The sequence below is a fragment of the Echinops telfairi genome, unplaced genomic scaffold, assembly GCF_000313985.2.
Source record: "Echinops telfairi isolate 266 unplaced genomic scaffold, ASM31398v2 ScPeMD7_9;HRSCAF=40, whole genome shotgun sequence".
Classification (NCBI taxonomy): Eukaryota; Metazoa; Chordata; class Mammalia; order Afrosoricida; family Tenrecidae; genus Echinops; species Echinops telfairi.
Window position 1 is genome coordinate 17,332,284 of NW_022103906.1, and position 14,793 is coordinate 17,347,076.

The 14,793-nt window shown below is 48.6% G+C and overlaps 1 protein-coding gene across 1 annotated transcript in view; it reads right to left on the reverse strand.

Annotated features, from left to right (window-relative positions):
- EPHX2 (epoxide hydrolase 2) overlaps positions 1–14,793 on the reverse strand; it is an 81,049-nt gene that overhangs the window by 39,920 nt on the left and 26,336 nt on the right. The window contains exons 7-12 of the mRNA XM_045286708.1: positions 14,327–14,422; positions 13,772–13,850; positions 12,591–12,625; positions 10,458–10,484; positions 9,658–9,743; positions 5,341–5,452 (exon numbers count right to left, since the gene is read on the reverse strand). Coding sequence (XP_045142643.1) covers positions 5,341–5,452; positions 9,658–9,743; positions 10,458–10,484; positions 12,591–12,625; positions 13,772–13,850; positions 14,327–14,422 — 435 coding nt within the window. The remainder of the gene's footprint in view (positions 1–5,340; positions 5,453–9,657; positions 9,744–10,457; positions 10,485–12,590; positions 12,626–13,771; positions 13,851–14,326; positions 14,423–14,793) is intronic.

The following is a 14,793-nucleotide window of genomic DNA, read 5'->3' on the forward strand; positions in this document are numbered from 1 at the left end:
TACAATCGGCAGAGTCAATGGTCTCTGCTTTGAGAAGAACAACACAGTCTCCTTACCTTCCAGCACCCTTGGTAGATTTGTGGTACAAGACAGTAAAAATGTTGCCAAAGGATGCAGAGGGACAGAAGAGAAACCTAATGTCCCACCCCGGAGCACTCGGCAGATGTGAGCAGAGTCAGGACACAGTGGCAGCCAGGGCGCAGCCTTCCTTCAGTTGAATGAGTCTGTAAAGACCCTGAGCCTCAAAAGACATCAGTCACCAAAGAGCTGATCAACCCCACCCACTGCCCTCAAGTCAATGCTGACTCACAGCGACAGCACAGGGCAGAATGAGGAGCCCTGGCAGTAGTTATGCACTGGTCTGCTAAGTGCAAGATCTGTAGTTCAAAACCACCAACCACTCAAAAGTAGAACGATGGCCCTTCCGTTCTTGTAAAGAGCTACAGTCTCAGAAACTCACAGAGGAAGTTCTGCCCTGTCTTACACATTCACTATGAGACAGCATTGACTAGATGGCAGTGAGGGTGGGTTGGTTAAGACAGAACAGAACTGTTCTTAGCATTTTCAAGAAAGCAATTGTGACAGACAAATGAAAAAGCAAGGCTATCACTTTGAGGACTAACATGATCCTGACCGATCTTCGATCTCCTCAAATGCACCCTTAACCTGAAGAATGCGTTTGAGAGTTAGACAGAAGAAGGATCAATGCCTTTGGATGATGGTGGTGGTGGTGAATGATGAATATATCAGAGACTGCAAGAATACACCTGTCTGGGAGGAAGTACGGCCCGTATGCGCCTTAGAAAGTAGGATGGTGGAATGTCGTCTCATGTACTTTGGACATGTTATCAGGAGGGTTAGTCCGGGTCAGTGCTAAAGAGGAAGACTCCGTGAGGTGGGGTGACACAGTGGCTACAAAACAAACATAACATCCCTCAGACATGGGCTCAAACAGAACAACAACTGGGAGGAGGGGGCAGGACCAACGGACTTTCAACCTGTCTGCTAACATTCAAGTGCCTAACCACTGCACCACCAGGGCTCCTTGCTCAAGAGATAAGAAGGGGAGGAAACCAGCAAGGGCTCATCTTGGCAGAGAGCAGTTGGGACAGGGTTGAGGGAAAGAAGGAAAGAAGGAAGAGTGCTCAGTCACCACCTCGGAACCAGAAAGGTGACAAGATGTTCTTGCTTTATTTCTTGGCACTTTTCAGTCCCCAAATCTGCTTCTGCTTAAAGATTTAACAAGATGAGAAATGGGGACGTTGGAGGCTATTACCTGCTTCAAAGTTACCCAACTACCCACGCCCTCTCTCCCTCCCCACCCCCACCCCCCCTGTTTGCAGAGTAAACGAGGGCCAGAGATGGGAAGGGAGGACGTCCACACGTCTCTTCACTGAGCAGACTGGAGGCAGCCTGGTGGAAGCCCTCCTGGACTCTCACTCCACACGGGGCAGCCCTGTGCCTGACATCACCAGACACAGCTGCTGCATTTGCTTGACCTGTTAGGTGCCTCTCAGTGGACAGGCCACTAATTTGGGTATCTGACATGCCCTTGCTTTTGTTCTTAAGAACAAAACCATCCCCAGGATGCTTTAGAAGAGAAGATTTTAAAACCAGCTGCCGCCATAGAAGAATAGAGATGCCAAATTTTCCACAGGGACTGTAATAACCTTTGAAACAAAAACATTGCCCTTCCTGGGTCTGCAATTAGAAAGCCCCTTTCTTCTTCTTCAGACAATTATAAAATCAGGACTTCTGAGCTTCTCCTGGTCTGAACAAACCTCTCTCTGCAAGGATCCCCACTACAGCACACAGAGTGAAGTCCAACCTCCCTCACAGCTCGGCTTGTGGGAGACAAGTCAACTTTGGGATCAAACAAATCGATGTTGGAACACAGTTATTTAACCCCTCCAAGCCTCTGTTTAGTTGAAAACAGAAACAAAAATGAGAGGGAATCCAATAGGGTTGTTGCAAGGATTCGGACTTACCCAGCACAAGGCTCAGGCTCATTGGTTGGATGGATCGAGACCAGCAGAGCCTCCACCCTTAGTCAACCTTTGGGTCTGGAGCTGAACTCACCCCAAGGGAGAATAATCAACCACTTCAGATCAAAAGGGACAGAGTTCATCAGGCTAGGGAAGAGGAGGGATGGACACAGGAAACACAGGGAGGGGGGGGACACGCGAGGGTACACTGAGGGGATGGCCAGGCCTGAGTTGAAGCAAAATGTGTACGAATGGTTGAATATCAAACCAATAAACCGCACTGTGAACTCGCACTGACTTCACAGTAAGAAGTTTAAAAACAAAGCATCCCGCAGTTGCTGGTGGGGTCAACCTCCACTCATGAAGACCACACATGGGCCGGAGGAGGACTGTGCTCCAAAGGCGGAGTTGGGGCAGTAGATGGCCACGCTTTTCTTCTGAGCCCGATTCTGGTAGTGGCCACTGGTGTATCATTGTTGTTGTCATTGTCATCGGGTCAATTCCAACTCATGGCAACTTGTCACCAACACTCAACAATGAAGTCATTCTCAAAGAACAGTCTACATAGATCATTGGGGACCCCCAAGGCCTTTTAAGGAAATCTGACAAAACCACTTTTGTAATAATGCTAGCATGTGCTTTTGCTTTTTTTCGACTCTCATCTCTCATAACTGGGGAAGTTTGGGTCCAGCAACCCACACCCTGGGGGAAAGATGTGGCAGTCTGCTCTCATAAATATCCTAGCCTTGAAGCCCGGTGGCATATCTAGTCTGTGCTACAGAGTGGCCATGAGTTGGAAGGCATTTGTTGACAATGTTTGGGGTTATTATGACACATATTAATATTTATAATCTATATTAACTAAATTTTGTTTGGTTTTGTTTTTGAGTCCCCATTGACTGTGAAGAGTATAAAAAAGAGCGTGGAACCAGAAAGTATGGGACATGCTGCAGTAAAGAGAAGCTACTTTTCTGGTAGCACTTAGTACCCTCCACCACCCCCACCTGCAATCCTCCACTAGACCCAGTTGCCTGGCAACCTCTCTTCCCATCACATGTTGGCCCAGCAAAACCCAGAACTGGGTAGATATGCCCCTTTCTGGAGGCAAAACTGGTGGTTCTCACCGGGTGGCACAAAGGCCAGCATCAGCTTCACCATGGAGTGCGCTAGAAATACAATTGCTCTGGCCCACCAAGACCCTACTCTGGATGGAGTCCTGTGCGCTGTGCTTTCGTGAGCTCCGTGGCTGATGGTGATGCACGCTGGAGCTTGAGACACTGACTGACAGAGGGGTACAGGCCACGTGCTGTCATCTTGGGGAGGCCTCCAGGGCAGCAAGCACACATTTCACAGGGTGGCCTTGTTAACCGGCGGTCAGTTCTTGCTTGGTAGTTCTGGAAGGGGGCGTCAGGCTGCACTCCTAAGAATCTCCTAGCTGATGTCGAGGCTGTTCAACCCTGAACCAAAAGTGAAACAGCAAAGCCATGGAGTCCAGCAGGGCTCAGGCTTTATGGAATTATTAAAGCTCTTCCCGGAAAAAATGCATCCACATACTAAATCTGATGGTTGATTCATAGCTGTTCGAAGCCCACCTTAAAAAAACTCTAAATCTTTAGGAACCTTCTCTCTCACTGTCGACATTTATCCTTGTTCCGTACAGCAGACATCTCCTAAGCCAGTCTGTATGCATTGTCTGTCTTTTAGTGCCAGGCCGGAATGCCCTTCATTCTCATAGCCACTTGCCCTCCACACGGTACTTCCATTACCGGACTGTTAGGCTGTCTAATTCTTTGGTTATGTGTTCACTTGCAGTCTCCCCGAGATGCGTAAGTCCTTCCAGAAAATGGAAGTCACTGCCATCGCGTCAATGCTGACTCATAAGGACCTTACAGGACAGGGCAAAACTGCCTGTTGAGTTTCCGAGATCGTAACTGTTTACCAGCATAGAAAGTCCTGTCTTCCTCCCATTGAGCAGCTGGTGGTTTCGAACTGATTACGTTTCCGATTGAGCCTTACATGTCCAGGAAGCTCTTAGAGGCATCTTCACCTGGACAGGCCCAAGAGAGGAGAGCACGTAATGGAGGGCATAGGTTGCTAAATGAATTCGTGAACATTAACTTTTCACAAGGCACACTAGTGAAAACATTCCGGATGCTTAGACACATCTGCCATGGTCATCTGCTCACCCCATTATGAACATCTCTGTTGTTGTCCCCACCATGGTCACTCACGTTCTCACCCTGGCCCTCATCCTGCCGTCCCCTCCTAGGGCCACTAGCCCTTTCTCTTTGCCCATCTAAGCTCAGTCACCCCTCAAGCTCCGGATGACTTCCAACTAATTGGAGACACTGATTCAAGGATGCCAAGGGAAGGACAGGGCTCCCCACAAATCGGCCTGTGGCACGAGAGTCATGGCCTCAAATGGTGATGTGAGGTGGAGCTTCTTTTCCTACACTGCTAGAGGCGTGTGACCCACATCAACATGTCACTGTGCACAGGTGCCATTGTAGACAAGAACATACTCGTTAGAGGAGAGGCACTCCTCCAAGCTGTGAGGTTGTGGTCCTCGCTGGTCATAAGGTCTCCATAGAGCAGATGGGCGGGGCTCAAGTCAAGGATGGGCAGCTCTGCAGTCAGTGAGCGGATACATTGCTCTCTTGGTTGGAGTGTTGAGGAAACACCTTTGATTCTTTAGGAACTTACCGGTTGTAGCTGGATCCTGGGGTCCAGCGTCTGTAGAGAGGCCATCACTCCTCAGGGAGGAGGGCGGCTGCAAGAGTGCCCAGGCCAGGGGATACAACTCTGTTCTCAGCGAAGCCCAGTAACATGGCAGCCAACTCCCATCAGCCATATCACCCAAGGGAACTTGGAGAGGCACCTTTGGCATGAGCAGTGGTAGCTAGTTCTCTGTGATCACAAACCTCACTTCTCAGTAACCCGATGCTCTAGTCCCTGAGGGAGGACAGGAACTCCCACCAGCAGGAGAGGTGGAGAGTCACCAGCCTCTCAGCCGGAGGACATTCTGTACAAGTGAAGAGGGAGGCGCTGAAACCAGCTCTTAGTTCTCCACTCCACAACCAAGGAGAAGCAGGAAAACCCAGTGCACCCCTGCCACCCCCCACCCGCCCCACACACACGTGTACATGCACGCACGTATATACACACACAGTCAACTGGAAGGCCCCAACTGAGATGTGAAGCCAGTTTGCAAGAGCCGATTTGAAACATCACCTCTGACTGATGACACAGAAAAGTCAAGATGACAGGGTCAAATGTGACAAACAGGGAGGAGGGAGACAGGAGACACAAAAATCAGAACACTGCTGGCATCCCTGCTCTTGGCCCACACACTTACTGGCTCTTGGAAGTAGAGTTGGTAAGCAAACAGCGGATTGGCTTTGAGCTTTTCCAGCAGGGTCACATTGGGATCCATCGGCATGAAGGGCGTATTCAAACTGGCCACTGCCCTAGGAAGTAGACGGTACCAAGATACAGACCATAAGAACAGGTTCTAAGATGCAGAAAGGACCTTACATGTTGAAACTGAAGCTCAAGAAGGAGAAATTATGTTAGTAAAACTAAAACCTCCTTTTGGAAGCAAAATCTGTTAGGAGCTGACCTATGTTCTCCACAAAGACATGCTTAAATCGTAACTTGAAGCGTCAGTGGCTGTGGCCTTGTTTGGAAACAGAGGCTTTGCAGAGGTAACTAGCTAACATGAGGTCATATTGGAGTGGGGTGGGCCTAGTCCAAGATGACTGGTGTCCTTATGAAAAGAGAAGAAACAGATCCACAGAGACACACAGGGAAAGACTAAACAACCAAGGAGGCAGAGATTGGAGTGAACCACCTCAAAAGCCAAAGAAGACTTGGGGTGACCAGAAGCTGAAAGAGGCATCAGAGGACCCTCCCCTGGAGTCCCAAGAGAGCTTGGCCCTGCAGGTACCTGGATTTTGGATTCTACCCTCCAGAGCTGTGAGGCAATAACTCTCTCTCGTCTTCCACTCCCTAATTCTGGTGCGATGCCGTGGCAGCACTAAGCCTCCAATGTCATCACCAGGTGGTTGGCCAAGAATGGACGCAGAAAGCCATCCCTGTCAAGCAGGCCAGCAGCCCCTTGTGCTAAACAGGTAGTGAGTGACACCCACAGTTTATCTCAGTAGAAAACACGCAACAGAGATGAAAAGAAAGGCTTCACATAAAGGTGGGCTTTTCCCCTACTGTTGTTGTTGATAGTGTCATTGAGTGGACTTCTACCCATAGTGACCCGAGGCACACCTGAAGGAAATGCTGCCAGGTGCTCCTCTACCCTCACAATTGTTCCTGTACCTGAGCCCATTGATACATCCAAAGTATGTAAGACAAAGTCTTGCCATCCTTGCTGCTAAGGGATATGCTGGCCTTGCTTCTTCCAATACAGATGTTTGTGCTTCTAGGAGTCCATGGTATTTTCACTATTCTTCTCCAGCACCACAATTCAAATATATCTATTCTTCTGAGGTCTTCCTTATTCAGTGTCCAGCTTTCATATGCATATGACGCAATGGAGAATACCCTGGCTTGGGTCAGGTGCACTTTTAGCAACATCCAAACTGAAGTAACATCCTTGCTCTTCAACACTCTAAAAAGGTTTTGTGCATCAGATTTACCCAACACGTCTTTTGATCTTTTGACTGCTGCTTCCATGAGCATTCACTGTGGATCCCATAAGACAAAATGCTTGGCGCCTCAACCTTTTCTCCATTTATCATGATGTTACCTATTGGTCCAGTTGTGAGGATTTTGGTCTTTCTTACATTGAGTTGAAATCTGAACTGAAGGCTGACATCTTTGATTTTCATTAGCAAATCCTTCAAGGCCTTTTCACGTTCAGCAAGCAAGGCTGTGCTGTCTGCATGCCCCAGGTGCTTAATCAACCTTCCGTCAATCCTGTTGCTTCTGCATACAATCCACGTTCTCTGGTGATTTGCTCAGAATATAAATTGAGTAAGTATGATGACGGGATACAACCCCGACGCACACCTTTCTGATTTCAAACCCTGTTGTATTCCCTTGTTCTCTTCACACAACTGCCTTTGCATCTATGTACGAGTTCCAAAGGAGCACCCCGAAGTATCCCGGGGTTCCCATTCTTCTCAATGTTATCCACAGTTTATTGCGGCCCACACGACCAAATGCCTTTGGATAGTTAATGAAACACAAGTAGACATCTTTTGTTTTTTTTCTGGTTTGAGCCAAGATCCATCAGACATCAGCAATCATATCCCTTGTTCCACATCCTCTTTTGAATCTGGCTGACCTTCCGGCCTTTCCTGTGCCTGAGCCCATTGATGTGTGCTGTTGCAATCGTTGTTGGACAATCTTCAGCAAAATTTCACTTGTGTGTGATATCAAGGATATAGGTCTATAGTTTGAGCATTTTATTGAGGTCGCTTTTCCTTGGAAAGAACACAAATATGAATCTCTTTCAGTCAGTTGGCCAGGTAGCTGTCTTCCAAATTTCCTGGCACAGATGAATGAATGTTTCCAGTGCTTCTCCGGCATTCTGGAACATTTCAATGGGTACTCTATCAATTTCTGGAGCCTTGTTTTTGCTAAATGCTTTCAGGGCCATTTGAATTTTTTCTTTCAGCATCATTGGTTCTTGCTCATATGCCACCTTCTGAAATGGTGGACTCTTGGCTAGTTCTTTCCTGGTACAGTGTCTGTGTATTCTTTACATTGTCCCTTTAAGCTTCCTGCATCATTCAATGTTTTGCCTATAGAATCAAAATTGCAATTCGAGGCTTGACTATTTTCTTGAGGTCTTTCACTTCCAGGTGTGCTTTTTCCCCTTTGATTTTCTAATTCTAGGTCCTTGCACATTTTGCTCTTTGTTATGATATTTGGCTTTGTCTTCTCGAGCTTCCCTTTGAAACTTTCTATTCATCTCCTCGACTTCATCCTTTCTTCCATTTGCTTTAGATACTGTATGATTAATAGTAAGCGACAGAGTCTCTTCTGACATCCACTGAGACCTTTTCTTTCTTTCCCATCATGTTAACAACCTTTTGCCTGCTTCATGAATGGAGTCTTGATGTCCTCCCACAGCACAATAGGTCTTCTGTAATTTGTGTCAGTCCAGCAAATCTGTTCTTGAGATGTTTGTGAAATTCAGGTGAGATAGACTCAAGGTCACATTTTGGCTTCTGTGCACTTGTTTTAATTTTCTTGACCTTTATCCTGAACTTACAGATGAGCAATTGATGGTCTGCTCCAGAGTCAACACCTGGCCTGGTTTTAGTTGCTTACATTGAGCTTCTCCATTGTGTCCTCCCACACATGTAGTCAATTTGATTTCTGAGTATTCCATCAGGGGAAGTGTAGCCTTTCGTGTTGTTGAAAAGCATATTTGCTGAGAACAAATCGTTGGTCTTACAAAATTCTATCATGGGATCTTCGGTGTCATTTCTATCACCAAGTCCATATTCTCAACCTATTGTTCCTACCTCTTTGTTTCCAACTCTTGCATCTGGTTACCAATAAATATCAGTGCAACTTTTTTTCTGTTTCAATTTTGCACAATTTATTTACTTATTTACAGTCAGCCAGGGGAAGTGCAAATGGCTGCAAAGGGTGCCGGGTACTTAGCTGGAAAGATCCGACAGAAAGAGGTCTGATGACTCTTTTCCACAGGCCTGCGCAAAGGGGGCGTGGCCCCAGATTCCAGCCAAGTCTGGGTTCAAAACCAGTCATCTGACAGCTCTGCCTAGGGCCTTGAAATGCCATTCTAATGAATGATTAGGACTGAAGGGCGAGAGATACTGAAATGCCAAGAAGGTCACATTGAACAGCAATTTGAAGGTGGTAACCAAAAGGATCCCTGGTGGCATAGTGGTTACAAGTTGGGCTGCTAACTGCAAGGTCAGCAGTTCAAAGCCACCAGCTGCCCCATGGGAGAAAGACAGGGCTTTCGACTCTCATAAACGGGCACAGTCTCAGGAACACACAGGGGCAGTTCTGCCCTGCCCTTCGGGGGCACCAGGAGTTGGAATCCCTGGCAGTGAGTTTTGAGTTCTGAGTTTGCAACCCAAGCTCAGGAGCCCTTGTAACCTGTAAGGTTGATGGATTGAAGCCACCCAAAAATCGCGAAGAGAACAGGCTAGGAGCTGGGTTGCAGACCTATTCTGACAGATATGAGTCCCCAAGAGCCACCTAACCTCAACAGTAATTAGGCTTTGATTTTGTTCTTAAGCAAAGTCTATGGGGGTGGGGGGGATGATTTGTCACACAGTCTGTTCAGAGCAAAATGAAAGGGCAGATTTTCAGGCTCTCGGTGCAGGGTTGAAGACCCTCTTGGTGCTGAATTCTACTTAACTGTCACCTCAGTGGCTTTACCCACCCGCCTCGAAGTGGACCCTTACCCTGCTCTGTTCCCACTGGCTACTTGGGGTCCTACTATCCCACTGCCACTGGGACAGGCTTTACTTCCTGGGCTCCTTAAACTCTCCCTGTTTACATGTCAGTGGATGAAAGAGTGAATGTGCTGCCATCCTAGATAGGGGCTTGTGTTCAAGAAGGTTTCTCAAACATTTAGAATGCTCTAGGCATTTAGAATAAGTTTCATGTGATTCTAGGTCTCTGTGCCCAGTCAACATTTATTCAAATTAATTTGCTGCTCAGGCCCACTTACTTCACTCTCTCAGGGTAGAAGAGAGCTAAGCTCCACACCAGTGCACCTCCCCAGTCATGGCCAATGAACACCGCTTGAGGGATCCCCTGGGGAGAAACAGACGGGGAGACCAAATGTGGCAGCATTCAGGGATGTGGTGCTGAGACCCTGGGCCTCCCTCCTCTTAGGCTCCTCCCTCCGTGGAGACATTGCACTCTCTTCCTAGGGCTCCCCTCCCCCACTAGTGTCCACTCTCTTCTCACTCAGTTCCCACACATCACTGCCCCCACGCTCCAAAGGATCGATGTGTCCCTGCCACTTTCTGAGCAGACGGGGGCCACAGGTCTGACCGCCCTCTCCCCAGCTGCCCTTCCTCCAACCAAAATCTCACTCTTTCTCTTTTTCTCCCTTCTGGCTGGAAGTGAAAGAGGCCTGGTGGTGCTGTGGGTTGGGGCTGGGCTGCTGACCACAAGGCCCGTGGTTCAAACCACCAGTTGCTCCAAGAGAGAAAGATGAGGCTGTCTGCTCCCATAGACATTCTATATAAAGTCACTCAGAATTTGAATCCATTTAGTGGCAGTGGGTTTGTTTTTGTTTTTCAGGTCTTAAAGAAGGTATGGCTTACTTTCTAATTTTCCATGTGTAACCCATTGTGTACTCCCTCTTCCTCCTCCTCCCCCTGCACCTTGCTTGCCCTTGTTACCTCTCCCCCAGGTCTCTCGCCATGGCTGCCTTCAAAGAAAGCTTTAATCTGTTCCTTAATTACTCATGGCCAACGAGAATTCCCCAAAGAGATCAGTTCAGATTTGGGAGTGACTTACCAACTTATCCAGGAAGGTTATCATCTCCTAGGAAAGACAAAATATGAATCAGAAATCAAATCCACCCTCTCAGAGAAGACAGGGACTGTGATTGCTTCCAATCATTCCTCTAGTCTTTGAATCACCGCATTCGCTTCCCAACAACCTCTGCATAATCCGGCAGGCTCCCAATAGGCTCGGGGAATGACCGAGTTGTTGACGAGGATGCATCTCCAAGTCCACTATTGCTAGAGAGAAAGAGGAGGGGCCTCTACCACGTGGATTGACACTGTGGCTGCAACAACGGCTCAAACATAGCAACAGTGTGAGGCGACACAGGACAGGGCGGTGCTTCACTCGCATAAAGGCAGGGTCACTCTGAGTTGGAGCGGCTTAATAGCCCCTAATACAAACCAAGGACAAACTGTATACTTGTTAGCAATGATTCCCTGGTCCTTTCTTCCCCTAATCCCTGGCAGCCACTCGTCTACTTTCTGTCTATGGTATATTTATTCTGGCTACTTAATATAACCAGAGCCAAAGAATAGGTGGCCTTTTGTGACTGGCTTCTTCTATTTAGCATGAGGTTCATCCATGTGACAAGTACCAGTATGTTCATTTGTTTTTATTGTTACATAAGAATCCACGGTATGGATATGCCACGTTGTGTTTCCCCAGTCACCACTTGCTGGACATTTCTGTGGCTTCTACTTCTTGGCTCTTCTAAGTAATGCTCTGATGGAGAACCCCGTTTCTGTGTGAGTGGGTGCGTTCACTTCTCTTGGGTGAATAATACCTTGGGGTGGACACACAGATGGTGTATTAAAAGTGGGGGCACAAAGACAGGAGTGCCGCCTCTCACCACGTTTGTTTCCAACAAAAGGGCTTTGCATTCTTTTGAGAGAGACTGGTTAGCTCGAGTGAGCAGATTTATCTATCGTGAGGACAGGCTGGACAGAAAAAAGGGGGCGTTCAGGTAACTGGGCAGCGGTGGGTTTCAGAGAGGCCCCAATCCAAAGTCACAGGGGAGTCTTGAGCTGGGGTGGCACGAGCGGTTTCATGCCATTCATTTCTCCAGCCTTGGTGTTTGTGTTAGAATGGAATGGAGTTCCGGGTTCTTCTCGCCTCACCTTGCCCTCATCTTCCTCCTGCAAGCTCTGAGATGAGAGACCCCCTTCTCCAATGGACCTTATACCCATTTTAATCGAGCATGCACCCTCTAACCCCTAGGCCTGGCATACAGCCTCTTTCCCTTGGCAATGTGGGAAGGAGGAAGGAGCGGTGATAGAGAAGAGCAGCTAATGCAGACTTAAGAGACCTGACACAGCAGTACCACGGATGCTATTGGCCTATTGACTTCAGACAGCTACGTTACCTCCGGAGAGCTGTTTCCTCTGCTATACAATGCTGCCAACCATACCTGACAAAAGGTAACTGGTCTAACTCTTGGTTGCCACTCCAAAATATCAACTCGATTTTCAGTAATAATTTATAGCTAAGGGCTAGGAAATGCACAGCGCCTGTTTTAAAGAGCTGGAGAGCAAGGGCGTCACTTTGAGGACAAAGCTGTGCCTGACCTAAGCCAGGGTATTTTTGATCTCCGCCTGTGCAAGTGAAAGTTGGACATTGCATCAGGAAGATGAAAGAAAAATGCATGCATTTGCATCATGGTGCTGGAGAGGAATATTGTAAGTACCGTGGATTGCCAGAAGAACAAACACAGTTATCTTGGAAGAAGTACAGCCAGAATGCTTCTCAGAAAAAAGGATGGCAAGCCTTTGTCTCACGTCCTTTAGATACGTTGTCAGAAGAGATCAGTCCCTGAGGAGGGCCAGTATGCTTGGTAAAGTAGTGGCGCAGCGAAAAAGAGGAAGGTTCATAAGCAGATGGATGGACACAGTGGCTGCAAGAATGGGGTCAGACACAGGAACAATGGTGAGGCTGGCACAGGACCAAGTGGTGTTCATCTCACTGGGACTTTATGAGTTGGCAGCCACTGGTCAGCACCCAACATCCACACCAAGCCGAAATGTCACTTCCCTAAGGGTTCAATGGACACCTGCCTTCTTGGTCAGAAAGCCAGAGGCTGGACTTCTAGCAATGAAACACCAAGACAGAAAAGCTGTTACAGAGATACCTGAAGGTACTTCTCACCTGGCACAACACCTCCATGGAATATTCTTCTATTCCTGTAATTTAAAAGAAGTGTTTCAATCACATGATGAAAATAAACCAATAGCCGAAAGGGACGGCTTTGTGAAACAGTACACAAAAGCAAATGGACGTATGTTTTACTTAAGGTTTTCCTTTTGCCGAATATACAGCCGCATCGTTCAAGGGGCCGGAAGCAGCCGTGGGTCGTCACATTTAGGAAACAATCACAAAAGGCACTTAGTTGGTCCGTGTGAGACCTGGTCCTTGTCACCTGACATTCCTGCTGCGTGCCCGGCTGTGTCACCTTCCGGCCTCCAGACGCGTGGCTTTTCGTGGTTTTGATTGAGGAGCCCTCAAGAACTGAGGGCAATGCACTTTGTCCCCCCAGGAAAAGGCTTGATAAATCCATATGGGGGCCAGGGCCTTAGAAAACTCGATGCCCTTGCTTCAATAGACTCTCCTGAGATGCAAGCAAATCAAAACACATGCACCGCCAGAGAGTCCATTCCAACTCAAGGCAGCTCCATGTATGTCCAAGGAGAAATGTCCAATAGGGTTTTCAAGACGTAAGCTTCCTAAAAGCACATCACCAGGCCTTTTGTCCAGTGCTACTGGGTGGGTTTGAACTGCCAACTCTTGATTAGTAGTCAAGTGTAAACGACTTGTGCCACCCGGGCTTCTGGGACCCAAAGATCCTGGGCTAAGAATCTGAACTACACCCACCCTCTCCAGCTGGGGCTCACTTTGGGACCCACGCCACAAACGCACGGCCACCACTGGACAGAGTAGAACTTCCCCTGTGGGTCTCCGAAACTTTATATGCTTGAGGAGGAGAAAGCCTCATATTTCTCCTGCAGTCCCGCTGGAGGTTTCCAACTGCCGACCTTGCAGTGAGCAGTCCAGTGAATAACCCACTCTGACACCAGCTCCCCGCCACCCCCAGCCCCGGGGGCAAAGGTTGAGTGTATTTCTGCAGAGTGTGGGAGCCCTGGCATCGAGGGCCAATGTGCAGAAACACAAAACATGAGCAGAGCAAGGGGTGAAGCCAGCCCACCTCACTTGGCAGGGAGGCCTTGCACTGCTGCCTGCTTGGACTGGGGCCAGAGGCAGCCCAGAGCTGGTGGGAGGTCAGACAGTCAGAAGGCAGGACTGATCCTGGACGGGGAAGAAAGCCAACCCACCGTGAGGCGCCGAGGACTCTCCATAGCCTTTCATGTCCACAGCCAGGACCCGGTAGCCCGCCCAGGCCAGAGCAGGGATCTAGAGAGCAGACAGGGCAGACAAAGACATCAGCCCTTTGCCGAGACACCCTCTGGGCTTCCCTCCTGTCTCACGTTCTTGGAAATGGTCGGCCCAAGTGCACCGTGGGGGGTCGGACCTGGTAGGTGGAAGGAGGCTGTCTGCACATCGGAGGATGGTGAGGGCACTACAGGCAATGCCACCGCTCCCAGAGGGCACCTTCTCTGGCACAGAGCTTGCAGATCTGCATATTATGAGGAAGATTTCCAAGCAGGTGACACACAATGCTTGGAAAGTTGCCCTTTGGTAGTTAATCTGCAAAGGGGCCTTGATGTTGGACTGATGGTGCTCTGAGGCAGCAGGGTTGCTTTAGACACAAGGCCTGATGGGGAGCTTTCAGCTTCTCACATTTCTAATGCACATGACAGGCCGGCCCATGCTGTCCTGGCTTGCCTTTCACCTCACCCCGAGGTGCACCTTTCCCCAGTCTCCCTCACCTGGTACCTCCATGAAAACCAGCTCTCAGGAAAGCCATGGCAGAGGCACACCACGGGCCCACTGCCCAGCTCGACAAAGTGCAGGCGGACCCCGGGCTGTGGAAGAAACAGGCAAGTGGCTATTGAGGACAAGCGTCCAGTGGCGAGCAGGCACCTGCTCTCCTCTGTAGATCTCTACGTGGTACACCCTGACCTATTGCTGGATCTTGCATGGCCCAGCCTTCTAAGCTAAAGAGCAGAATGTCCAGTGAAAATGTCTTTGAGGAGCCGGCTGACCACGGCTGTACAATGGAAACCAGGGGCTTCCTTTGGAAAACAGTTGGGACCAACGATGAGGTTGAGGAAAGCAAAAAACACAAAAACAAATAAACAAAACCACAATGAAACCTTTGCCTTCCTCTCTAAAAGGCCATCATACTATCAGAGCTTCTGGTGCTGTGTGACATCTTTGTGTTCATTTTTTTTTT